At 41.3% G+C, this 26,478-nt stretch overlaps 1 protein-coding gene across 16 annotated transcripts in view; it reads left to right on the top strand.

Moving 5' to 3' along the window:
* THSD7B (thrombospondin type 1 domain containing 7B) overlaps positions 1 to 23,838 on the top strand; it is a 291,273-nt gene extending 267,435 nt beyond the window's left edge. For all 16 annotated transcript variants that reach the window (XM_090143541.1, XM_090143539.1, XM_090143548.1 and 13 more), the window contains 11 exons: positions 1,919 to 2,060; positions 3,381 to 3,496; positions 3,627 to 3,744; positions 9,107 to 9,252; positions 14,016 to 14,175; positions 14,509 to 14,682; positions 14,766 to 14,861; positions 15,994 to 16,076; positions 17,619 to 17,811; positions 21,078 to 21,165; positions 22,676 to 23,838. In XM_090143541.1, coding sequence (XP_089999667.1) covers positions 1,919 to 2,060; positions 3,381 to 3,496; positions 3,627 to 3,744; positions 9,107 to 9,252; positions 14,016 to 14,175; positions 14,509 to 14,682; positions 14,766 to 14,861; positions 15,994 to 16,076; positions 17,619 to 17,811; positions 21,078 to 21,165; positions 22,676 to 22,757 — 1,398 coding nt within the window. In that variant the 3' untranslated portion in view covers positions 22,758 to 23,838. The remainder of the gene's footprint in view (positions 1 to 1,918; positions 2,061 to 3,380; positions 3,497 to 3,626; positions 3,745 to 9,106; positions 9,253 to 14,015; positions 14,176 to 14,508; positions 14,683 to 14,765; positions 14,862 to 15,993; positions 16,077 to 17,618; positions 17,812 to 21,077; positions 21,166 to 22,675) is intronic.
* The last annotated feature ends 2,640 nt before the right edge of the window (positions 23,839 to 26,478 follow it).

Raw genomic sequence — 26,478 nt, 5'->3', positions numbered from 1 at the left:
CATCCGAGAGGGAAAATTGCCTGGCTAACAAGGACTGCTGGGTGGCTGCAACAGCATGAGCACCACGCAGTGCTGAGCTGCATCAAGGCCCTGTAATTGTGCACAGCAGGATGCGTGCTAGACAATACTGTTTTATTAAAAGCAGTTACTTATCTACAAATTATGCATATTGTCTGCCTACAGGTGGGCTGTTTTTGGAAAGGGAGCAAAGGCAGGTATTTTGGAGCTGGCACAAACTTCTTTCCCAGTGTTCGTTGATTTACTTCTTTTCCTTTGGTAAAAATACAGAAGAAAATTAATTAGCAGTAGCTACGGAAACACCTGCTTTGATTTTTTTTGTTTTAAATGGTCAAGTCATTTAAGCTATTAATCCTCACTGTGAGGATGAGCAGACTAGTTGAGGAGAAGGCCATAAGCTGTTGGTAAACACTTAGCACGGGTTTGATTTTCAGACAATTGAGAACAATTAGTTGTTTTAGATGAGCATGGATATTCAAATAAAATTACCATTGAAAATGGTTTGACAAGGTGTGTGTCAGCAATCAGAACATAATACAATTTCCTTCATGTAATATAAGCATCAAGGGACACACAGCTTGACAACTCTGTTTTCAAACCAGACCAGAACTTGTCCTGTTTGTTCTGATATTTATTCTGTTTAGTTATGCTATCATCTGTGCTACTAATCCAGTTTACAGCAGTCTGAGATTTTTATGCTGCAATGCCATGGCATCTCAGTTTAATATTCACAGTACAGGAATTATCCATACTTTCACCCATGCGGGGTTCAGTATTTGACAGCACTTAGTAGGATGATAATAAGCCTGTGGCTTTAAGCTGTTAGTTTTTTATTTTATTTTATTTAAAAGACTCTATAGAAAAATCATGTTTTAAATTCTCAATCACTTATGAAAATATTTTTCTGCATGTTTTGTTTTCTTCATTTTCTTTGCTGTTCCAGAGCAATCTTGAGTCCTAATGAGAGACTGTTAGGAATTAAATAGGTCATCTTGTTCAGTAAATGCCTCTGGATAATAGAGATTTATTTAATTGGGATTCATTTCCATTAGGTTGGCCGGGACCACTCTCACTTGCCCGCTTTGTGGGACTGTGGAAGAGCTCTGCTGAGCCTCAGTGGGCCAGAGCCCTCGGGGCTGGTGTTCTGTCCCAGCCTTACAGCCAAAAAGGCCATTACATACTTCCATAATCACCCTAGCTTCAGAATAAGTCTATTTATACTTTTTTATGAGATCATTTAATGAGACAAAACAGCTGTCTGTAGTGCTTTTAACCGCCAATTAGCCCTGATCGCTGCCACAGCCATTTAATTTTCAGCACTGTGACTCCATCCTCCCCAGGCAGTGTGATGTGGATGTGACAACTAAGCTGGGCATACAGCAGTGACACAGCTCTCTCTGGTCCAAACCAGAGATTAACTAAGCCAAGGGAAAAACTGAAGTCATGTGGGTGGCACCTCTGTGTGAAATGACAAGAGCTTATGTCCCTCATGTCCTGGAGGGTGGATGATGAGCAGGTGCTGTCCTCACCAAGAAGGGGATGTTGTAAGACTGGAAGCATTTGGTCACTGTTGCTAAGAGCACAACTGAAATGGAAAGCAGAAGTAGGGATGGAAGGCTGGTAAGAACAAACATCTGCATGCCTGTGATGCACAGGGACAAATGAAAATAGACCTCAGTTGGCTCATATTTGATTCTATGATATTCATGTGACTATGTGAGCAAGCAAAATCCTGGGTTATAACCAGCCTGACATCAGCATATCATGTCACAGGCTGTAAAATTCACCCCATCTTGTCAGCACAACTCTCAGCACTGTGGGTGTGCTTGCGACAGCCCCAGCAGCCAGTGTCTGTGTATTCACCGAGGTCTCTTGTGCTGTCCATCACTTCTGTATGCAGGTGTGTGATCCAGGTACTGTGCAAACCCGATCTCGGCAAGTGCTAAGATCTCCTGTCAGTAGAAAGCCCTGTCCTGAAGATTCACAAATGAAACCATGTATTCTTAACCAAAACTGCTTCCAGTATCAGTACAATCTAACAGGTAGGTATAATTTTCCAATCTGTTCTTTCCAGGAAGGGACACCACAGTGCACATTAAACTGATGTTCTGCTTTCCTAATTATCTTTACGTAAAAGACCCAGCTCCTTAAAGGCTTTCTCCAGTTGTGTTGTTAGTTATGTTTGCCTGTTGTGTTGGTTACAGCCTTGTCATTACAAGGCTTACTTGCAGACATTGCTAATTTCACTAACGGTAATTACATGCCTTCATTTCTGCAGGTTAATGGATAAATGTAGGGTTTTAGCAGTTATCATTGTGGGTGTGCTGGAAATAGAACAAGTCAAATGGGGTCTCTTTGTTTGCTTGGTCATCAGCAGAACTGTGTGCAAAATTCCAGTTATAAGAGAGTGTAACATGTGTGATTCTAGGGAAGGCAATAATACCCAACAGAAGTCTGATCTGGAGGTGATATAGCTTATCTGGGTGGGCATAGGATATTGAAAGCAAAATACATTGTTTTGACCTTAGTCAGGAGCAATTAGATCTGTTTCATATGAACTAGCAAAAAGAAAAGTGCAAGCTCTTTTGTTTTGACTAACTCAGATCATTAAGAAAGATACTAAGAGGAGATCTGAGATGAAATTGTAGGCTGGTGGAGAGGGAGAGCAGAGCTGCAGAAACTGTTACACCTGAATACAAACTGAGCATCATGATGAAACCTTTTTTTAGCACCGTATTTCAGAAATGAAGAACAGTTATGCATTGATGTTTATCAAAGGTGGAAGACAAAGTAATATGTTTTCTGCTGGTATGCTTCCTATTTCTTGCTGGTGTATGGAAGTTTTAGTTGTGCTATGTTTTTTATTTATTTTAAATGGTGTTTTATGGCTTATTTTGCTTTGCTTGCATGCTGCTCCTCATAATTTTGGACAAGCAATATGATATGAATTCTCCCCTCCTAGTAATGCCTGTTTTAGTTCACGAGTACTTGAGCTCCATTTGAAATAATGGGAAGCTTTGCTTTGAGACATAAAACGGATGAAATTATAGTTGCTTTTCAGAAACTTCCACAGCTACTTTATCAAAGTGAAGCTTTCCTTCTGACAGTACAGCCCTGCAAACGCACCAACTGGGTTTAATTGATACGCTTTATCAGCATTTAACAGTTTTCTGTGCACCGTGGTGTACTGGTTTTGTTCAGGATTATCTGCGTGCGAAGCGCCGAGCTTCAAATCTGAGCCTCGCTTTTACTGAAGAGCAACTTCCTTTTGTGTGCTTTCTTCTTGGGTTCGATACGAGCTAACATGGTGAAGTATAACCCAAAGGCGAGTTACAGCATTGTGCTGTGTCTTGTGCCTGCAGCCTGGAGCACGTGCCAGCTCAACGGGAACGCGACGTGCGGGCGAGGAGTTCGGAAGCGGCTCCTGAGCTGCGTGCGCAGCGATGGGGAGACGGTCAGTGCACGGCACTGCGAGCAGGTGAAGAGAGAAGCCGCGCGCCGCGGAGAGACGGGCAAACGTTAATTGAATTCTCCTAATTTTCTGCCCCTCAGCAGCATGATGTCGCCCTGGTTATGGCTTACGTGTGCATTTTGTTGCTCGCCGACAGCGTCGCCTGGAGAAGCCGGTGGAGACGAGCAGCGAGTGCGTGGTGCAGTGCGTGGTGGATTGCCGGCTGTCGGCGTGGTCGGCCTGGTCGCAGTGCTCCCAGACGTGTGGCTCCGGTGGTGAGTGCCCTCCTGGCCTTCCCCTCCTACCACACACCATAGGAATTCAACATTTGATGTGCTTACGGCAGCCCGTATGGATTACGGAGATGTAACTGGCTGTTTTCAAAGGAAACAAGTAGATAGATGTCTGAAGGTGGGACCTGGCTTAGTGGGCACGGTGGTGATGGGTTGACAATTGGACCAAATACCCTTAGTGGTCTTTCTCAGCCTCGGTGATTATTTTGTTATTTAATTTAAACTTTCAGATTTCAGCCATAGGAAACACTAACCCTTCCCAGATAAAGTAAGTGCTTAGAGTTAGCAGAAATGCTAGGGAGTTACAGGATTCCTGATAAAGAGATAAGTAATCAAATAAAAAGCTTTTCATATTACTTTTAGCTACATGATGAAATTGAATTGAAGAAAAATCAGTAAGAATATAGTTCTTGAGTTCCTGTATGCTGCTGCCTCTGTCCTGTGACCACAGCCCCCTGAGTGTTTGCATGACTCCAGTAACTTCAGCAAAGTTTTACATAGTCCATACTGCTCACCTAAATAAAAAAAGCAAATGGATTAGGGCCTTCCTTACTTCTGTATGAATTAAACAAAACTTTCAGTTGATAGGAGGAAATGCACTGAAGATTGTATTCCAAATACGCTCATGATATTGTTTCCCAGGCTTGTAGATTGCATCAGACACACAGGGAATATTTAAACCGAATTCACTGAAGGTCAAAAAGAAAAAAGTTTGTAACTTCCATTAAATGATCCCTTCAGATGGATTTCGGAAATCAAAACATGTTACAGAAGAAGCTTAATATTTGGATTAGTGGTGTTCTTTCTTTGCTGAATTTTTAGCCCTGTTGTAAAACCATGCTTTCTTAACATAAATGAATAATTCATAGTATTTTAAAAACAACGCTCCAGGAATACTATTCATTCCAAAGTTTATTTTTCCTTCAAAATGCATTTTGGAGGGTTAATGCTCATGTTGCTGGATGGGCTTAAAAATTTTTTTGGAGTGTTCAATCACTCACTAAAATAAATAGTGCAAAAGCAAGTTATAACTTCCTTACGGCTTTTAGCATGATTAATGGAGCAGTTTGTCCTGTGTAATGCCTGAAGGTGTTTTTCTCTTGAACACTCAGACTGCACAGTCTGCAAAGAGATGTGCTACTACAAGTAGAGGCGTGCCTCATATTCCTGATCCTGAAATGCTCATCCAAATCTTAAAGACAAGTTAAAGAGTTGATGGTTGGTAGTGCATTTAAGAAGAAAATACTTGCTTTGTGTCCTAAGCCAGAGCTGGGCATCTGCAAGGATCTGAGCCAACTAAAGTCTTCAGTGCCCTGCAGAAGTGGATCTCAGCTCTTCTGTGAGTTCCTTACTGGGGGTGTCAAACCACATTAAAGATAATTAAACCACATAGTCAAACACAAGCTTAGTTCAGTCTGGGTCATCTTCGGCTTCACAGACAAGGTAAGTGTTATACAGTGAGTAGAAAACTAACTAGAGCAGATCAGGCTGTACAGGTCTATGATTCAAAAGCTGAAGGTAACTATTCTGTGAGTGTACAGACAATAAACATCTGTGAAACCTACCTTGAATTCTGATAACAAACACAGATGATGGAGGTACTTTTGCACCAGTCCTGTAGCTGTGGCCTCTTGTTTTCAGCAGCAGAAACTGAGAACCAACAGCAGAAACCTTCCCTTCAGCTTCTTCTTTATCTTCCAGTTGGCTATAAATACTACTAATGGTAATATCAATAGAGAAGCCATTATCGATGTACCCACTCACAGGTGGTACTTCACAGATGAATATCATGCAGCTTTCCTTCCCAAATGTTGACAGGCTGCAATACTTTTGAAATCACCATGAGTTTCTCTTTGGCATTTGTGAGAATAGGATTAAGCCTCAAATTAGACACAGGAAACCAAAGGATGATAGCAAAGAAGCTGTGGGAATATGGAGTAGTAAACACTGATTCTGCTTCCCTTTGCCAAACAAATAATTGCCCACTTTTTGATAAAGCCAAACTGTAGGACTTAAATGCACACTTCTCAGAAATAATTCACAGCAAATCAGCTGTGTGTGCTGTTACTGGCTCTGCTCTTCTCCCGTTCACTCAGAAAAACATTCTGCTTTTCTGGCTTTCTTGGAGAGAGTGTGAAGGGCCCTCTGAAGTACCATAAACAATTTCAAAGGGAAAAATAATTTAAATATCATTCAGATCAAAATTTAGTGTTGCTAGATGTATGCTTTCGCGTGTTTCTTAACTCAAGCAACGCTGCTAACATTTTTATTCTGTCCTTTTCTCCCAGTAACTTGGTTTGCTGTGATGTATTTTAATGGATGGTGCCTTTTTCTTGCCCAGGTTTTATTTTATGGAGCAATGCATTCAAACATGATGCGGTGCTGCTGTGTATGTGGCTCTGACATCTAACATGGTTCTGGTACACAGCAGCCGAAGGCGAATATATTGATTTTTATAAATGATGATGAGTAAAGTAGATCTCTTCCCTGCCTGCACTGAGCCTGCGGAGACGTGTAACACATTTTGCCTGTTGCAGCTGTGGTTCTGTGCAGCATCTGCTCTGGATGCTGGCTGGGGCCTGTGACTGACTTTGTGTTACATAGCAGGCTTCCTCGTACCAGTTGCTGCACTGCTATAGAAAGGTGTATAGCACTGGTTAATGCATGGTGTTCCTAGGATTAAAGTTACTGGCAACATATTGGAAAAAGATGATTCCCCCCAGGATATGTTTCCTTTATTGAGGCAAGTGAGTGCCAGGGGAAGTAGTACTTTTTTAAATAAATGTTTTCCAGTCTGGTATGATTTCTCTCCTACAGGTGCATTAAATAGTGTAAAAGCAACTAAACCTATGCCTTGTCACTCAGGAAAGTGACCTTGTCAGATAAATGATGGGACTTAACCTGTGTAACGCACAGTTCAACACACACTGCCGTGTAAATATCCCCAAGTAATTATTTCTTATTTCCAGTTTTCAGCACACAGATTTTGTTTTAATTTTCATAACATTCAATGCTGCAGAGCAGAGGAGGCAGACTTGTGGCTAATTCATTGTGAAATTAAGGAAAAAATCATTAGGAAATTAAAGAAAGAGCTAGCATTGCTTTTTCTATTCTGGGGTTTGTGTTGGGAACAAATGAATTTAGATGCGTGGAGTTTCTGTTCTGCATAGGCAGTAAAAAATAAGGTATTTAGAGAGAAAAGACAGGTGGAGTTTTTCTGCTCCTTGAGCGGCAATGGAGCACCTAGGTAATGTTTATAGAGTGAGGAAATAAACCACAGAGCTTTAAGAGATCCACTGCAGTGATTGCACCCAAGAGACATTTCAACAGAAGTTCTTAGGCAAAATTTCTTTCATGATTTTTTTTCACGGTGTAGGAAGGAAGAGAGAGGAGAAATGAGGCAAACACCATTTGACCATTGTGAATGCAGTGATTTTAAACGGTTTGGATAACCCACTGTGGGGAAATAAGATGTAAATAAAAACATAATGGTTGTTAGCTCCTCTTTGAAGGAAAATCGCGATTTTTATTCTGTGATCTTCCCATTTACATTTTGTTAGAAAATTGTTAAGCAGAGAGTATAAAAGGAAATTACGTCTTTAATTAAAATAGCTTGATGAATACTCCAGGGTTTCGAGCCCCTCCACATGAGCTCAGATCTTTAACTCGGAGCTGTGGCTGCCACTTTCCAGCTCATGCCTGTGAGGCTCAGCGGTGAACTGCTTGCCCCAGGCATCCCCTGTGCTGTCTCCTGCAAACCCCACAGCTGCAGCTTTCCTGCTTTCTCTAAGAACCTTTTCCATTGCTAACCAGTTCCTAGAGCTCACAGAGCTACATGCTAACATTCAGCCTAATTTTACGAGCTGCACATCGCTGCTGGTTGCAGCATCCCTGCATGTGCTAGAGGCTGGTTCGCACATCTTCCCATTCTGGAGTAAGCAGCATCACGTCCCTTGGTCTTCTCTCATTCCCCTGCTTACAAGTACCTTGGTATCTGAGTTCCATTGCTGCAACCCTCTCTCTCCATGTGCCAGCAGCAGAATGGTTGCTCTCCTGGTGCACCGCAGTTCTTACCTTTTTTCTTTTCTTAGCTAGGAGGGTTTTTGCCACCTCCTAATGTATCTAATTCTACAATGGCTGAATGCACAGTCATGTGGATAAGAGCTTTTATCATCACTTCTGTTACAAACTTCCTCGGTCCAGAGGATTAGAACTCGAAAAGGAAAAAGTCTTAAAATTGGTTTAAATGGGTTTAAAAATGGAATTCAGTGGGTAAGAACGAGGGAATAGCATTGGACAGGTAAGAAAAGTCACTGAGATGTGTCAGGAGCATTTTCAGGTGAGTGTGCTTTTAATTTTCACTTGCCAGATTTTTTTGGGAAACCCTGCTTGTAGAGACATTCATGATGGCAGTACCCAAGATGGTAACTAAGTGGCTGAAATACAAATGGGAGTACTTCACCGCAAAGCCTGCTCTCTTTCCTGGTCAGGGAGTTAGCAATTACGCCTTGCACCTGTTTTGCATGGGTATGCTCTTATTACTGAATCCTTTTCCCTATTTTTAACTGCCTCTCAAATCCCCGTCTATTGAGAGGCGAGGCAGAAGATTTATCCATAGCACAATCTTATGCCTTCCATTGCATAAGGGCTTTTTTCCAGTTTTCTTTTTAATTGGAGCCAGGATTCTAATTGAATCATTTTGAGTGAAAACATTCCTGGATAGAAATGGACAGCAAAAGAGAAGGAAATGGAATTGCTGTAACTTTAATGAGTGCATTCAGTTTTATTATTTCAAAAGTAGTAACATAATTGCTTTTTCCATTCAGTAGCTGAAGAAGTTTTCACCAATAATAAATAGGATTTTAATGGAAATGGCAGAAGTGGTTATGGACGGTAATAGCCATTAGGGTGTTTGCAGTTTTCAAATTAGATGCAGATAATTGGTCATAAAAGGAAGATTTCATTTGTTAAAAATCTCTAGAAACATACTGAATGGACAGTGGTAGAAATGATGCTTCCGTAGGAATTATTTTCTTGTCATATTTAATAATCAGGATTTAGTCAAGTGTTTAACTGCGTTGCATAAACAAATAACATATTTGGGAAACATACAAAACTGTGTTTAAACACTGTGCTCAGAAGCACCAGCAACTGCATCACGCGGCAGAAGATTGGTAATTGCATCCGTATCAGCCGAACAGTCTTCCCCAATAATTGCTTTATTAATTTATTTTTGAAAAAGAGCATTTTTAGTGACGGAAGATGAGCTTGTAACCATGCTAACCCCCCCAAAACACCTCCAAATCCATTCCTTCCTGCTGACTGCCATCTCTTCTCTCCACAGGCCAGATGGTGCGCGGGCGCACGGTGCTGCTGAAGGCCGCGGCCGAGGGCCGGCCCTGCCCAGCACAGCTCAGCCAGCACCGCAGCTGCCCGGTGAAGCCCTGCTACAGCTGGCACCTCGGGCCCTGGTCGCCCTGCAGACTCCAGGTATGGCTCACGGCTGCCTCGGGGTAACCATAGATCTTCCTTGTGGTGTTTCTCTTCCAGTTGTTGGAGATGCCACGAGTTGCATGTTAAGCAGGGGCGATTCGGGGATGTAAACCTGTGCACGTGGTCTCTCAGCTGGCATCAGCGATTTATAGCAATATAGGTTCGAGTAGTGTGAGCTTATAGATGTATTAAAGAAGATTTATGGAGTGAATGTGCTTGAGCAAGCATGGTTGTGGTGAACTATAATTTAGTTATATAAAGCGACTCTAACGAGAAAATAGCTTTGTCTCTTCTTCTAAGAACAATATCTGAGGTTTTTTCCTGCACGTTCTTAAATGCAATACTGTTCCTGTAAAGACTGTGGGCTCCTTCTTGCTCTTTTTAACTGCTGGAAAGTGGCTGCAGTCAGCAGCAGGGCTGCCTGTGCCATCCACACTGCGATCGTTCTCCCACTGCCATTGGCCATTGTCAGCCTTGAATTGATATCTTTTCCCCCTGTGCTTTTTCTTCTCTCCTTAGCTGTTACTTGATGTTTCCTGTATTCAAATAGATTAGTTGGTAACTAATGGGCTGCACGTGTGAGTTTCCCAGACACGATGAAACCCGCTTGGACTGCTGAGAGCCCTGTTTGCTGTGGTTCAGGTGGAGAATTGTTCTTTCTCATCCTGGGGCACAGGACCTATGCACAGGCCCCTACTTGATTTTCCATATTGCCAAATGTAGGAAATGGAAGACAAAAGTGGAAGTGAAGACACATTATTTGTGTTTTCTGATCTGCCCTTTACTGCAGCATGCATGACTTGAATGCTTGTTCCATCTCTGGCTGCAGCTTGATGGACCAATAGCAAACACCAGAATTTACATGGAGATGAAATTTGGAGTATTGCAGCCTTTGGACAGCTCAGGATCACAGAACCAGAAATGCATTTTAGGGTCACCTTTCTTCTTCATTCCTGTGCTTAACAACTCGTTGCAGATAAGGATGTGAATTCAGCCTTTGTATGTGCTGCACTCAGTATTTATTTATGTATAACATCCTTAGCTGATATTTTGTCCAGCAAAGGTAAGCAAATTCTGCTGAGCATTAGGGATGAGCGATTCAAGCAGAGGAGCTAACATAGCTGATAAAAGAATTAGTAGAGAAGCTGAATTAAGGCCCCACATATTCTAGAAAAACAGCATATCATGCAGATTAAAAGTGTGTACATCCAGAACACTGCTATATTTCAGCTCAGAGCAAGTAATCACAGCCTTTGCTTAGCCAGATATCATCCTGCACTTGTAGTGAGATAGAGCTTGCTTCTCTCCTTAAATTACTGTGTTGTAGTTTCTCCCCCCTTTGCTTTGTTTTGGAGAGGAGCCATTTTTTTCCACGTTCAGTTCTCTTTAATGAGGTGCTTAGGAATTAAATGTAGTTCATAAATACCAGGTGATTTATTCCTGTGCTTTTCTGGAAAAGAAGCTTAAGTGTACTTTTCAAAGAAAGCTTTCAGAAGTTGTGTTTTCAAGGATGCTTTGTAGAAGAAGGTAAATACATCCCATGGTAAGACCAAAATGCATGTCATGAAATTGTCCTCCTGGAGTAATGTAAACAGGACAACTCATTATAAGGCTAAAGTATTTCTTCCTTGTTTTATGAGATAACTGAGACTGCATTTCTTAATTGTAGAAGGACCATTTTATGCTAAATTGACTTTGTGTGAATAATTAGAGGTGTGTGTATGTTCAGGAGCACAGCCTGCTAAGTGTTTTGTACTGCTTGCTTTCACAGTTTGTAAATCAGTGCACTGCTCCCTGGGCAATTCCCCATGCCACGAGCACCCTCCTGTAGGTGTGGGCATTTCTGCTGCATTCAGAGGGGTGTGGAACTCGGAAAACGGGCAATACACGTAATCTTAAAGGGCTGCATTACATCAGTCTTTTTCCCATGGGAGCGGAAGTGTTTAACCTTGATTAGTAAAAAAAAATAATAATTAGAAAATAGAAATTAGTAGTGGGTGACAGTGTTCATAATTCTTTCATTAAAGGAATACGAGCCAAGTAGCTGGATATTATCAAGAACTAGCTGCCTAACATTGATAAGAAGACCAAGAACCCCTTCTTTAAATTAAAGTGTTTTAAAAGATGGTTCCTTAGCTGTACTCAGACAATGCTTTCTCATTAAGGAAAATTTTTACCTGATGAAATGCTCATCAACCTGTGAAAGTATTGGCCAGTCAGCTCTTTACCTAAGATGACTGTGAGTACACATGAACCCCAGTAAAAGCTAAAAAGGGAAAACTTTTCTTAAAGGCACGTTTCAACAAAGCATCTCGTTGGGACTGTGAGCCCTTGTGCTGTTGGTGTGCTATAAGAGGCTGCTGTATGGGCAGACCTCAGCTTGCACCTCCCAAGGAAGAGTACTTACAGTATAGATTTGGTCCCCAAAGTTCTGAATATTCGATCATTTCCTCAGCAGTGCTCTTCTGATTAGCAGCTGCTCACTGAGTCCTCATTGTGCCGTTACTGCAGCAAATTTCCACTGATTCCACACCTATTAATTCAGTCTTCAAATGTATAATTGTGGGGACATGAATAATTTTTAGGATGATAAGGAAGTTAATGCATTGCTCCTGCATTGCTTATGACCTTGCCAAAAACATCAAAAAAGCCCACTGTCATTTTCCTCTGTAGATGACAGTACGACACCTTATCTTTTGAATGTGCTCAGTTCATTGTGAAAATGCATTTCTAGTCTTGAGTGAAAGCAAGCAAATGGAAGGCACTGTTAAAAAGCTAACGTGTTTGTTTGGAATTGGTTTAGAGTCCATGATTTCTCTTTTTTTTTTTTTATCCTAAGCAAATGTATTGTCAATATTGCCTGTTAGAAGAATGCAAAATGTTGCTTTGAGGCGCGCTAACTTTTATAGTGGAGACTACCAAAAAATGCATTCTTTTCATGTTATTTATACTTGTCTCTGTTGCTGTATGACTATTCATACATCGTTGTGTCGACAGATACTTGTATATTTACGTCTCGTTTATAAAAGAACAAGTATCTTTTTAAAAGTTTTTTGTCCTTTCCAGTAATCTTCAGTAATTCCTTGATCCACTTCGTGAGCTGCACGCAGGCTGCAGTTTGATTAGTGCCCATTTCCCCAGAGAATTTTCTCCACATCGCATTCTGTTTCCACCAGCAGTTTCCAAGAACTCTAACCCAATTGACAGCTGCATGAGTTATTCACACACCATTAATCTCAGGCTGCAATAGAGGTTTCAGCAGTGAAACGGTAATTTAGAACAGTGCGTTACGGACCGACTAAAATGAAACACGGTGTTAAAAACTTGAAATCTGGCTGCATATGGTAAATCTACACTAATGCTTCTCTAAGATGCTTTTGATAAGCAACTACTCTCAGTCCAACTATTTATGCCCCTATTTCCATTTCATTGTGCGTCAGCAACAGAAGAGGTCTGGAGAAAATGAAAAAGGTACCACATGTTTACAGGAGAGATATTCTTGAGATTCCTGCTATCAAACACGCTGCCAAATAAATGCACTTGGTAGGAGCCATTCTGTTCCACAGATGAAGTCCATTATTTTAAAAGAATCTACTGCCAAGTGATTCAAAGTAGCATTTCCCTTGGTTATATAAAAGCAATGTTTCATCCTTCTTCTTGAGCTTTATTTACTGAATTTTGCAAAGTGCCATTTCCACAAGGCTTGAGACACACGTTCATAAAGCATCACACAGGTTTAAGTTGTGTACCTCAGACATCACTGCAGCTCTGTTTTTCAGAGAGAAATGAAACAATTCCAGCCTCTAGAAATAGCCTCAGGGCATCAATTCTCACAGCATCTTCAGCTCTTGATCATCAGGTTAGCCAAATGATATTGATTTTCTGGTAGAGGAAGTCTTCAGCAAGTAGTTTGGTGTATGGCAGAGTATTTCAGGACTGGGCTGAAGAGTGTGGAATGGCTTGCATGGAGCCTCCTATTGCTTGTTCACACCAGGGTCAGTGCTAACAGAGTGTGGTTGGCTTCAGGTGGCACTTCAGTAAAGCAGGTGATCTGTGTCCACTTCAGGACCTCTAACTCCCTGCACAATTAAGAAATTACATAACACGTTAATCTTTGCAGCCTAATTAAAAGCGTTGATGGGTTTTTGCTGTTTGAGTTTAAACCATTTAAGTGCTCGAGTTGGGCTGTATCATCAGAGGAGGTGAATGGAAATGCCTCTTCAGGGAAGCCAAAAATCTCAGTGTTCATTGAACTGAGCATTCCTTAAGAATCAGTAAATACATGAGCTCTAACTAAAGACATGGAGAGCTCACCCCAAAGACTGTATTCAGCTTTTACAGTACCCATCTCTTTGCCTAGGAGCTTTGCTGCCCAGGCAGTGATCAGCATTCCTAAAGCTGTGCTCTTCACATTTGGCTTTTTCCAGTGCTGTGCTGGGGAAAGCACCTGCCTGAGCTCTGCCCCATCTGCTCTGTGACTCCTTTCTTCCCACATCTCCCACATGTGGAAAGGAAAGGATTGATGTGCTCTTCTCCCCACTTGGGCTGCAACACACTTCTTCATGTTCCATTTCCTCTGAGCTTCTGTAGAGCTGTGTGCAGAGATGATCTCCATCTGTTTTCCCATAACTGAGGGTACTACTGCAGCCCAGAAACTGGATTTATATCTTTGAGTTCTTTTTAGGTGGAGTCAGGTGTGTTTCTTCTGCTGTCTGCTAGCAGCAGCAATGGGTGTCTCTTTCTTTTCTGTCATTTCCTAGGGTGGACAGTGTGGAGAAGGATTGCAAGTCCGCAACCTCACGTGCGTAGTGCATGATGCATCTGTTTCTGCTACATCCAAGCCAGTAGAAAACGCATTATGTGGTGAGCTACCTTTGAAGGAGAGTGTGCTGCAGTTACCGTGCTCTGTGCCTTGCCCAGGTAAAGTCTTTTGAAAGTCACACTACGTTTCTGTCTGTAATAGCTTTCTGAGACTGAGTTGCTTGCATAGCTGAGCACTGTCAGCTGCTGCAGTAAGAATTTGTACTTCAGCAGATCGGGTAAATGCTCAGTCTGCTGTTTCTAGATCACCTGAAAAAGACTTTCTTTTTGGAGAAAATGAGATTTCTCATGAAGCAGAAAATCTGAATAATGCATACCATTGGGTGATAAGCTGGGGTTATTTCACTGTTAAAGCCGTTGTACTCAGTTTGTCCTTAATCCTTTAAGGCCGATTCCTTTTGCAAACCTGTGATTTATTCTCTCTACGTGCAGGTGACTGCCACCTGACCGAGTGGTCAGAGTGGAGCTCCTGTGAGCTCACATGCATTGATGGCAGGAGCTTTGAAACAACAGGACGGCAGGCTCGCTCCAGGGCGCTCATCGGTCAGCCTGCTGAGAACACAGAGAGCTGCTCTGGACAAGTGGTGGAAACACGGCCTTGCTCAGGTAGCTTTGCCAGGGCTTGTCCCGCACGAGAGCTTGTTCTGGTTTTATTGAAAAGTGAAGGCTGACTGGTACTGATGTTGCAGGAGGGAGGTGTTACGAGTACTTGTGGAAAACCAGCCTTTGGCGAGACAGTGTGCGCACAGTGTGGTGTCAGCGCTCAGATGGAATAAATGTCACAGGTATGTCCAAAAGCACACGTGGCTGAAAAGTCTTCTTCCAGGTATTTCTTCTTCTGCACCACATGTTGGAGAGCTTTCCTTCCTGATTTCCGCAAGATTTCAGTTTAGAGCTGTGTGTAGGAAAGAAAGGTGGGCACTCAGCAGCCTTGCTGTCAGGTCACCATCTCATATGTCATTGCATGAGGTACATGTGGGTGAGATACCCTAACTGACTGTTGGGCTAGATGATCTTAGTGGTCTTTTCCAACCTTAATGATTCTATGATTTTATGACTGCTGTATTGGTCACAGGAAGAAATGAGTGCACCTATACTAACAGGCCTGCTCAAGCCTTCCTGTAACTGTGGAGAGAGGAAGAGAAAATCACATGCAATGGAAAAGAGCCCAGCTTCTGTAATGCTTCTTTTATTCAATAGACAGGAATCTCAGATCACTCAGACTGTGAGATTCCTGCTGGTGCTGTGACCTACAAATTCCTCCTGCACGGGTTGAAAAGTGAAATTCATGGTCAGCACTTTGAAGCTGTACAAGAGGTTGGCAAAGGTAATAGGGCTTGCACATCTGCAGGATCTATCTTGGTATGCAGAGGATGAATGAAGAGAGAGCAGGAATGAAAATGTTATCTACTTCTATTTATAATGAGTAGTTAAGATAATATACAAAAGTTTTATGTGTGGAGGTTGCCAAGTAGTTAAGAACTCATTAACACTTTTTTATTCCTATAGAAGCACAGAGTTTCCCTAGTGTGAATGGGCTAAGGTGTTATGTGGATTATGTCTTCTTATGTAGATAAGACATTAATGAGGACACAGAAGATCTGCATCTAATTCCTGATTCTGTCCCCAACTTCCTATGTGGCCTGGGGCAAATTGCTTAAGTCTGTATATCTCTTTTCTCTATTAATAAGATGGGTATGATAATAATTCCCTGCCTTGTGAAAGTAAATTAATTAATACGATTCCGACAGATATTATGCTAATGTGTTCAGTAGTCTAGTACTTAGCCATTTAAAATAAGCAAGCAACCACTTCCTGCAGTACAATGATCCAAGTAAAAAAAAAAATTGTAAAGCATACCCTTTTCTCTTTTCTTTGAAAAGCACTCTTCTGTTTTGAAAGTAACTTCTTTTCCAGGAGGGTGTACTCTTCAGACCAAACCTGCTGAAGTTCAGCACTGCAGCCCAGCATGCAGAAAACCCTTCTCCTACTGCACCCAGGTACTTGGCTGCTGCAGAATGTGGCTGAGGAGTGAACGCTGCAAAACCTTTTTCATTACCTTTGTATGTTAAATGTATTCTAGGACCTAGGAGGTAGTTTAGCATGCCCATGATACCACCTCGAGGCAATAGTAGGAATTTCAGTCCAAAAGCTTCATAATTCTGCACGGATGAGTAAAGGTGTATAAATGTAAAAGTGTTATAATTTTGGTTTTGTTTCCTGGGGAGAGATTGGAACCTTCTGGTCTAATTTTCACTGAATGCTGTTTTACTGCCGCATAGCAAGTGGACTGTTTAAAACTTTAGTAAGCGAGGAGATAAAAGTATATTTGCTCTCCTACTCCTCTATGGATGCAGGAGGCCCCCGTGAGTGCAAGGAAGCTGTAGCAGCCTGATCCCACTACCTCCACAGTAACCCCTAAAGCAAAGCCAGAACTGACCTGCTCTGAAATGGTGAGCATCTGAAGCACCTGCTGAATCTTTGAGCCCTCATCTCCTCTTTGCCTCTGAGATTACAAATGTCCCTTCCTGTAGGTACTGAAGTCTAGATTGAGAACTACCAAAAACGCCTTCTCCTTGTCCTCCGTGTCAGTGCTGTGACAGCATAAAACTTTAAGGTAGCCAGATACAGCTGAGGCGTAGATATTTCTGTTTTAAAACTAGCTTCCACAGCTCTCAGTCTCCTCTGAGTCTCTTGTGGGAGGATTTAGCACTGGATGCGAGCTCGTGTTGTTGTAAAGTGATGGGTAGACATGCATTTCTTAGCTGTAAAAACTGTTGAGGTATCCTTCACCTTTTGCACCAAAAACTCCAGATTGTGTCAGTCAACAAGTGGGGGGGCTGTGGCAAAAACCGTGATGACAGAGTTAAATTCTTATCATATATACTGTAAATCAGTTTTCTGCTTGGATCGTGCAGAGCATATCAGACCTCCACACAGGCATTGTAATTATAGGATAATTAGAAAAGAAATGCAGTCTAAAAAAGCTGTATTAAATTAGACATCCAGAAAATGGAGTATCTGTTTAGTGAACCACCACATTCTAAGAAACCTCTGGAAGAAACTGCCTACACTGGTCCAGCGTAGCAGATATTTGGTCAGAGGGGCAATGCTTCATTATAGATAGCTCTGTGAAATACTAGAGCAGAAATAGATTGGAATGGAGAGTTGGGTCTGAACTGGGATTGTTTCTTCATTCATTTCTTCTAATGCCCATCAGGGTCACTACTAATTTTTTTTATTGACAAGAGGAGTTGGATTAGGCCACAGATGCCTATGATTAAGCCTGTTGGGATGAGAATGTTTCCATATTGAGCTACTCAGTAATTACTCTTTTAACCAATTCCCCAAGTATATTATGGCTGTTTGATCTGAAATGGGTTTGCAGCTCCAGCTCCTGGCCTGTTTGGTTTGGTGGCAGTGAACTTGCTAATTACATGTGTATGATGTAACTTGCCGTTTCTTGATAGTTTACATACAGTTTGTGCTGTCCTGTGAGAGGATGCTAACGTTTTAATATTGAATTCCCTTTTATCACCTAGAGAGGAGTCTGCGGTTGTGAGCGAGGATATACAGAAATAATGAGATCAAATGGTTTGCTGGATTACTGCATGAAGGTACCAGGTTTAGAAGATAAGAAGGCTGATGTTAAGACCATTGCTGGAAAAAATAAACCCGTCAACTCCAAAATGCATGACATTTTCAAAGGATGGTCTATTCAACCTTTTAATCCAGGTGAAAAACTTAAATAGGAATGGAATAAATTTTCTTTACAATGTTTCTGCAGAAGAAAGATACAAGCTTTGTAGATCATAACATCAGAGATTGCATCTGGAGCTGCAGAGCGGCCTCACAGTTTCTAACTCGTGTGTCATCTTCCATTCCTTTGTGACTGTACAGAGTAATCACAATCTCTTATGTTGGGAGATAGCAAAGAGAATGAAGCAACAATATTTTGCAGAAGTATACTTAATTGCAGTTTGGGGGGATGCTTGGAATTGTCTGTGATGTTTCAGAAAGTAATGCATTTGGACCAGGGAAGACATCTGTAGCACTTCAGAAGATTCTGAGCAAAAAGTGCTTAAGACTTCATTAAAGACAACATGCGTTGTTTCTTGACATATTTCAAAAGTGTTTGAAAAAATACAGTAGAAAGCATAGAGTTTGGAGTTTCAATTGTTAAAGTTAAGACACTGAGAGAACAAAAACAAGCCAGAAGCAGGCAGGCTGCTGTGCCCAAGCAGTGAGTCCTCAGTAAATCTTTGACTTGTTTGTCATCATTCCCAGCTGGAACAGGCACACGGGTTGCAGCACACCTCACTGCTACACAGGATTTACGCAGTAGCTGTAACAGCTGGTCACCATTTTGATTATGACTAAAATTAATTTATGCATATTAAATTTCTGATATGAAAATATAACTTGAAAATGTGCAACAAAAGTATCAGACAAGTCAAGTTTTACTGAAATACTTCAGTTGCCTCTATATCCTGCTAGTCCCATCTTCCCTGTCTTCTGCTCTCTGACATTGCCTTTGTTTCCTATTAGCTTGTAATGAACATGAGATTTTAGAAAACATGCAATTTAAGGTTCTGTTGGGGGATTTCGGGAGCCATAATTCTGTCTGATATATGTGATTGCACGTTGAATGTTACATTTCCATATTTGATTTGCATACGGTAGTTAACCTTTGTGTTGACAGTCTCTGAGCTAATAGAGCTTGGTCCAAAGCCTTTTAAAGTTGGCTGGTTTTTGACCAAACTCATCATCCAGAAACTCACATAGTTCACCAGCTGTTTGAGTCACAGGTTTGGGGTTAATTGCCTTTTTGTCAGCAACCATGGCCCTCTGTGGGCTGTCTTCCTTAGGTGTCACATCTTCAGCTGATAACTTTATGAGGTTAGAAAAAGGGAGAGAGGTGTAGGTGGATGCTGCAGTCCTGTTTTAATCAGCATTCCAGGCTGCAAAGCTTCCTTCTGGTGAGCTTGACCTCAGTGCAGTGTTTGTGAGCCTGTTCTCCACCAGGACAAAAGACAGAGATAGGGACTAAGGAGCTTCAACAGAACATAGTGTTATGTAATATTAGAGTATAAATGTTACAGCAACAATGTATGGTAAATAAATGAACATCCTACATCTGCTAAGTGTATCATCAACCCATCCAGTAGGTTCTCTTCAGTCTGTATGTGCCCTTCAGACCCAGCTCAAGGCTGGTGCTCTTCACACTGTTCCCCTTTGTCTTCCCTCTTGACAAAATATGTAATTACTGCCTTAAAACAGGCTCTGAGGCTTACTCATCTGGGAGATTGCAGTAATTATTGCTAGCAGAACCAGGAGACCACTGCTACCTACCAGTTATGCTCTTGATAGCAAAACTGTGGTGAGTGCTCCCTGTATGGATGGCATTTATCATCCTTCAGTGCTATAGTCCTTGACATTTGTGTATGTCTAAGGACTTGTATCTGTCACTAGAAGTATATGTGCCTTTCTCTACTTAATTTGTGGTTTTCCTTCCTGGTTACAGTTTGGAACACAAATTTTATAATGATTTAATGGGTCTTGATGTTTTTGTTCTTTCAAATGCTCTGCAGGAACACACAGAACTGATTTTGAATCAGGCTGTTTTTCCATTCTTCGCCACACTCTGGGAGGCCAGAGTTCAACACAGAAACTTTTTAAATAGTATTGTTTAAATTATTGGTTGGTGTGGTCCAGTGCCTTCGTGTTGCAGCTGGAGAGCCTGTCTGCCTTCATAGCAGAGCTGCTGGGGTGCCATGTGCTTGCTGTGACAAACCCTTTGCAGCACTGTTAAATGTTTCGTGGCCGTAAATTTCATACCTGGACATCAGGAGAAGAAGTAAAACCTGACATGATGAACAGAACAGTTCTCATGGGGAAGATAGGCTGCAAGTGATTAGAAAAAAGGAGAAAGTTTGTGAGCAATACTCAGACTTCTCACAAAGCCCAGAAGGAAAAGAACCCACAATCAAAACCAGGAAAAAAATGGGATCAGATTAAGTATGTTTCCTTTCGAAAAAAAAAAGATCATTCCAACATAAATTGTAAAATAGGTTCCACGTCTGTCTTATGCAGAAAGTCCCCACTTGCATGAGTACACTGGAAATGGTCTTGGTCAGCCTATGTCTGTGGGCATGGAGAGGTCTCATATTTCTGCCTCCAGTGTGAATTAATAACTGTGTTGATATGAATCAGCTCTGGCTGCTGCTGTGTGGAGAAAATACCACCATGTCCATCCACCAGGAATTCTTTACAGCCGGAACTGAGCAAGAAGCAGAAATATTGATCTTTTAAAAATGATTATTATTAATGCAGAGCTTTAGCTCAAAACCTGTCCCAGTAAGATGTATTGAGACTTCCTATCAGAAGGAAGTGTTTCACAGCACTCGAGATGAAATGTGTGTGGAGGGGTTCTTGCATGGATTGTAGAGTGAGTCCCCTGCCAGTGCATGGGGACAGACCAAGCAGCCCTGTCGGCAGCCCTATCTCATTTTTGGAAGCTTGTTATGTTTCCTGTGGCACAGCTTCATCCCTCTTACTATTACAAAGCCTATCCTTGTTCTTCCTCTAAGCTGAATTTATTCCCAGGCACTTTTCAGCTCTGGGCAGCTGGTTCTCTTTGTTGTGCTGATGTCTACCCCAAGTGACCCACAAGTACAGGCTGGCTGTGGGTTATGAAATAGTGCTGCTCTGGAAAGCTGACACAAAGAGTTCCTTTCAGCTTTCATCAGAAAGCATCTAAAGTCCTTACCAAAGTTAAGATTGCGTGTTCAAAAAAATTGATTTTTACAGGAATGTCTTTCCTATCAAAAACATTTTTGATGGATTTGTCCCAGCAACTCACTGTTGTGTTTCCCATCAATGATGCTATGAGTTCCGCTTGTGTATTTCCTCTTTACTTACCCTCTTGAGAAGAATTCATTTACTTTAGAACAAAACGTTTTATTTTTTCTTTCTCTGTCTTTTTTCCAATCTTCCAACAGATGGTAAGCTGAAGATGTGGGTGTATGGAGTATCAGCTAGCGGGTTCCTCATCATAGTCCTCCTGATTTTTACATCCTTTCTGATGTGGTGAGTGTGGCATGGGGTTTGGGGCTTTGTTTGCTCACTTGTTTTTAAGATTTAATCCTTAAGGCATTAAGGAAGAATGGAACTTGGATTAGAGATCTACCATCTCTTGGCCCCTACCTCAGAGCAGTTTGAAACTCTTCACATTACAGATGCTAACCTACATGATTGGGAAGACGTGTGGTGGTCATGTGGGGAAATAATTACTTTTGGTTATCAGTAGACCTATATATTCAGAATTCTGGTGGGATTAGGAATGGCTTCTTATTGTTTATTGGATTCTTAAAAAAAAAAAAAAAAAAGGGGGGATTAAAAAGCTGAAAAATGGCAAGGAAGACAGTTGGATCTAGGAGCTACTTCCTCTTCAAGGAAAGACCAAAAATAATGGGGTCATTCATCTGGAAAATGGTGTTTGATGGGAGAATACAACAGAGAACTATGAAATTGTGAATGGAGTTGGAAAAGAGCCCAGGGAATCTTTATCTCATGCAATATAAGAAGTAGGAGGCATCAGATGAAGTGTTTAAAATAAACAAAAGATCTTTATTTTCACACTGTGCATTACTACCTTGTGAGCTTACTGCTGTCAGGGGCTGTGCAAACCAGTAAGATAAACGGAGTAAAAGATGGCAGAACAGTTAATGGGAGAGTGGCTTTCTTGGTGTTAAGCGTGGCTTTCTACATCTTAGCTCAGGAAATCCCTACATAGGTTTTTGCAGTGAATACCTCAGGAGGAGACATGCCTTGTGTCCAAAGCTGCTGTTATCAGCCACTGTTAGAAATAGGGCACCGTGCATGATGAAGCTCTGATCTGCACCAGCACATCTCATGAGGGGCTTCATGGTGACAGAGTCCAACCGTGTCCTAACAACAGCATTACCCTGTTTCACCCAGAATTTATTCTCTCATTATTTCTCTCATTCTCTCTTCAATTAAAAGCAGTGTTTGGATGATGCATTGGGAGAGTAGTTTCCATGTTTTTTTAGTCATATAGCCACTGATTCTCTGCAATGGAGCATGCTCAGTGGAGCATACTTTAAAATAGCATTACATGCTTCTCCATCACTTGAAGACTAGAAGTGAGGAAGTGTATTTCTCAGTAATAATTACTGTTGTTTCAATGCAAAGAATAGGAATATCCCAGGTCTAGGCAGCTCATGTTTCATTTTTTCCGTGAGGTGTACTTTGTTTTATCATCTGTGAGAAGACACCAGAGACAAATGTGTTTGATTTCCTCTCCAGATGATAAGCACAGCTGGCTGCACACTGAGCTGCCCTTTCTCGGCAGGCTGCATGTCCACACCACCCATGGAATAACACACAAGTAGCTCCAGGCCGGCTTGCTTGGAAGAAGCCTCCATGCTGCCATGTCACCTGGTTGCAAACTGAAATAGCCAGTGTGGGAAGCTGCTTTTTATGTTGAAGTTTGTTTTTTATGTTGATGTGTTTGAGTTTCACATGGTATTACCATTCACGCTTTTTGCCTCCTGAAATATTTTTATTTTTCTTGCAGCAAGAAAAGCAAGCAGCATCAAAGCACTCCTCCACAACAGAAGCCTCTAACCTTAGCCTATGATGGAGACATTGACATGTAACATAGAAAAGAAATCCAAATGTAGACATCGACTGCCTTAACCACTTTCTTTTTTGTAACTCTCAGACTTCTCAGTTTTTTGAGGAATCTCCTGATGTGTAATAATCGGGCAGAACAGAAATACTGCAAGCTTAAAATTTTGCCACCTCGTCACTAAAGAAAAAATAATGGAGTCAAAGTCTTGGATCTTGTGAAACTTTCCTGAAGAAACTGGAAAATGTATCTCTTCCTGTTGAGCAATGGGAATTAAAATGAGAAAGTCTACCAACATCAAATGGAATTGGTCCAAAAAAAAGAAAAAAGAAAAAAAGAAAGCATGACAATCTGGAGGAAAATGTGACATTTACCGTAAATGACAAGTTTGACACAGCATCATTATGCACTATATTAGTGCAGGGTTCTTTATTCTTCACATATTTCAACAATGAGTTTTCTAGTGTTTACATTTCGTTCAAAGACTTTAAAACTGGATCACGTATTTTGAGAAATGCAAAGAATAGTGAGCTGGAGTGTCTGAAGTTATCTGGTTTTTTAAAGTTTCTTCCTTCTTATCCTGTTTTCTAGTCTGGAATATGATTTCGCTTCATTTCCACCTACAGGACAGAATAAGGATTGCTAAGAAGAAGCCTAGGTGGTTTCTGAACTGAAACTATTTTTTAAAGGGTTGAGTAGATAGATGGGTGCTCTGACGAATGGCTAGAGGGTCTGATTGTTTAAAAAGTATTTTAAATTAAACAAAAGCATGTAGATACATTACGGCCAGTTTAAATTGTTATTCCGTTTAATTAATACAAACTCTGCTTTTGTATTTAAATTTTCTTATCTGAAATATTTATAAATTCTTTTTTTGAATTTAATTACCTGACCTCATTTAATATACATCAAACACAAATACGGTTTGTAGCAGGCCTTGCTTTTTTAAATGTTTCAAAACCACTGAAAAGTTACATGTTGTAAACATCTGGGAGTATTTGAAGAGGGTACGTGTTTATAATAGTATGTGTTGCAAGTAAGGAAGTGCCATCTTGTGGTATTGACTTGTATTTATAAGCAAATAAAATGCTAAAGAGAGTGAGAAAGTTGCTTCTGGTATGTTGAATTAAATGCGTGTAAACAATATTCGTTATTAGTCCTTTACTGTGTCTGAGACTGAATGCTGATTTCAAACAGTTCTGGCATGTTTGGTGCTGTAGTGATTAGCTGAAGAAATGGTGTAGACAAGCACAAGTTGAGAGTAATTGCAGATCTGGAGAACGCTCGGGATATTTTTAGCTCAGTGCTGCTTCTTTTTGGAATAATTAGATAGAAGGGAAGAAAAGAATTATTAGCAGCCCTTGTCAACGTGCAGTTGCTGTACAAGGGTTTATCACGAGAGAAGAGCATCACAAGGCAGAAGGCAGTGCTCGTGTTGTCACAGCACTGCTCATATTCAGAGCTTGAATGCTATGATTTCATTGAAGATATAGCATGGTGAATAGATTTACTTCCCAGGCAGGGCAGGAGGTCACAACATCAGGCCATGGCGGTGCTGTGGCTGCAAAGCAAGGTCAGAAACACACTTTTCCTTTTCCACAGAAACAAATAGTGATGGAATCCAGAGGGAACCTTGTCTCAGTCAGTTGCAGAGAACCCAGGCATTTGGCTGGTCCTACTTACTGCCTTGGAGTTGTAAGTGAACATGGTATAAGCATCAGGGTCTGGTTGCTATCAGTAACATTGGGAGCCTTATATATATATATATATATATATGTAGCCTATATGTTTTTCTTCTTATTATTATTTTTTGTTTTATTTTTTTTCCTTTTTTTTTGCAGTGCCCAGTACTGAACCTTTGAGTGGCATATGAGTTCCAAGGGGAGTGACATTCCAGTGCTGCTAGGAGGAGTACTGCCAGGTGGTAACATACAGTATCTGTGGGATATGATGTAAGGAGAATGGTAGCTTGTGAAAAAATGAAGGAACAAACTCAATTAAGAAAGCTGCTCAAACAGGCATTGGGGTGGGAAAGTTGGTGTAATAATAACAAAACATGGCAGCTGCAGTATGTGGCCATTGTCCTCATTATCAGCCCAAATAGAGGTGCTTTCTTCTTTCCCTGGGCAAGCCCAAGCACTGAAAGCATAGAAGCTGTGCTCTGCTTGAAAAACTGCTGGTGTCTGCTATTCCATGTGTCAACTGCACAGGTGGGCCCTGTCTGGGATATTTGCATGCACAGATACTGCATCCAGATGTCACTGTGCCTAAATACATGGAACATCTGGGCTTTTGTGTGTAGGAGCACCAGAGGGACTGGGAGCCCAACATCGCTGTTAGCAGGGCTGGATCCAAGCTCTAATCCTCTCACCTCCACCAGCCACACAGGAAGCACTGCTGGGTGTTTTAGCTTTGGATGCCACAGCCAAGAGCAAAAAGAGTGATTTTATTTGCTCTAGAAATAAAACAGTGTAAGAACTCTGACTAGCCAAGATAGATAAAGACCTGTAAATTAGCTTGTGCTTGTCCTCATATGACTTTAAGAGTAGCCTAATTGTGTAGTGTTCTTTGCTGAAGTGCACTTATATTCACCTGTTTCCTAGAAAATGAAGAAAATACAGTCAGTTGAGCATTTCCATTTTGGATTAGTCCTCATAAGTATGATTGTTAGAAATCAGATCATTTGCTGCTCTCGTGGCATAGCTCGTTTCTTGAAAATCTGCCTTTTTTTCTAAATACATAGCCTAATTTGCACTTATGAATGGAAGAAGAGATGTAGTTCAATGTCAGGGCTTGATTTCAATTGAGTAGTAATGCAGAAAAAAATGATACAACTCAGGGCCTTTTGAAACATGGCTTGGAATGCCTGATGTATTCGCGTGCCTCAGGACAGGTATAACGTGTGCCTGGTTTAAATGTAATGTAAATGAAGCAACTTCCATGTCTCACAGCTGGGACACACTCCTATCCTGGGCAGGAGCTTGATTTATGTTATCTCTTTGAGGATGACTTGTCTGGGGGCACAGCACCCCGCTGTCCCTTGAAATGGCTTTGCATTTGGCCATGCGTGGAGATGTGGTTCCATTTACACCTGGGGAGAAGAGAGCAGACTTGGCTGTAGTGGTGATCACAGCTGCAGGATGCTTTCTGCAGGAATGTTTAGCATATGCCCTTTTATCTCCCAATCTAATACAGTTTGTCCTTACTTTAAAATGTAAACAACTTTCATTGGTCACACATGAAATATCTCAGAAAAGAATCCAGAAACCCTATATTTGCACTCGCTAGTAATTATGTTCATTTGTTTTGATGACATGCTTTGTTACAACAGCGTGTAGAGCAGACTCCAGACAGATACATGAGTTAAAGCAATTGATGGGATTTGTCCTGTTGGCAAAGAGGCGTTTTGATGGAATGAGAAATCAGATTCAATTTCCTTTGATAAGAAAGAATGTTAATTTTCTCCTTGGCTCTATGAAAGTTCACCTGCATGTTATGAATATTGTGGATGTTACATGCCAATATGACATTTGGAAGAAACTCTTCAAACATAATAACAGTGGAGAATCTTTCAGCAGTCTGTGGATGCTTGGAACACCAGGCATTAATTTTGCAGCTGCAAAAGGTAGCAGTTACAATGTTTTTTGAGGCAATCTGGCTTCCAATGCACGTGACCTGGCTTCAAGTAGCTTTTCTGCAGAAGTGTCAGCAGTGAGTGCAGTGGAATGGTCTCACATTGCACCAGGGGA

Source organism: Phasianus colchicus, chromosome 7 (genome assembly GCF_987193195.1).
Source record: "Phasianus colchicus chromosome 7, bPhaCol1.hap1.1, whole genome shotgun sequence".
Classification (NCBI taxonomy): domain Eukaryota; kingdom Metazoa; phylum Chordata; class Aves; order Galliformes; family Phasianidae; genus Phasianus; species Phasianus colchicus.
The sequence above is the reverse complement of the archived record's forward strand: the minus strand, read 5'-3'. Positions and strand labels throughout refer to the sequence as shown.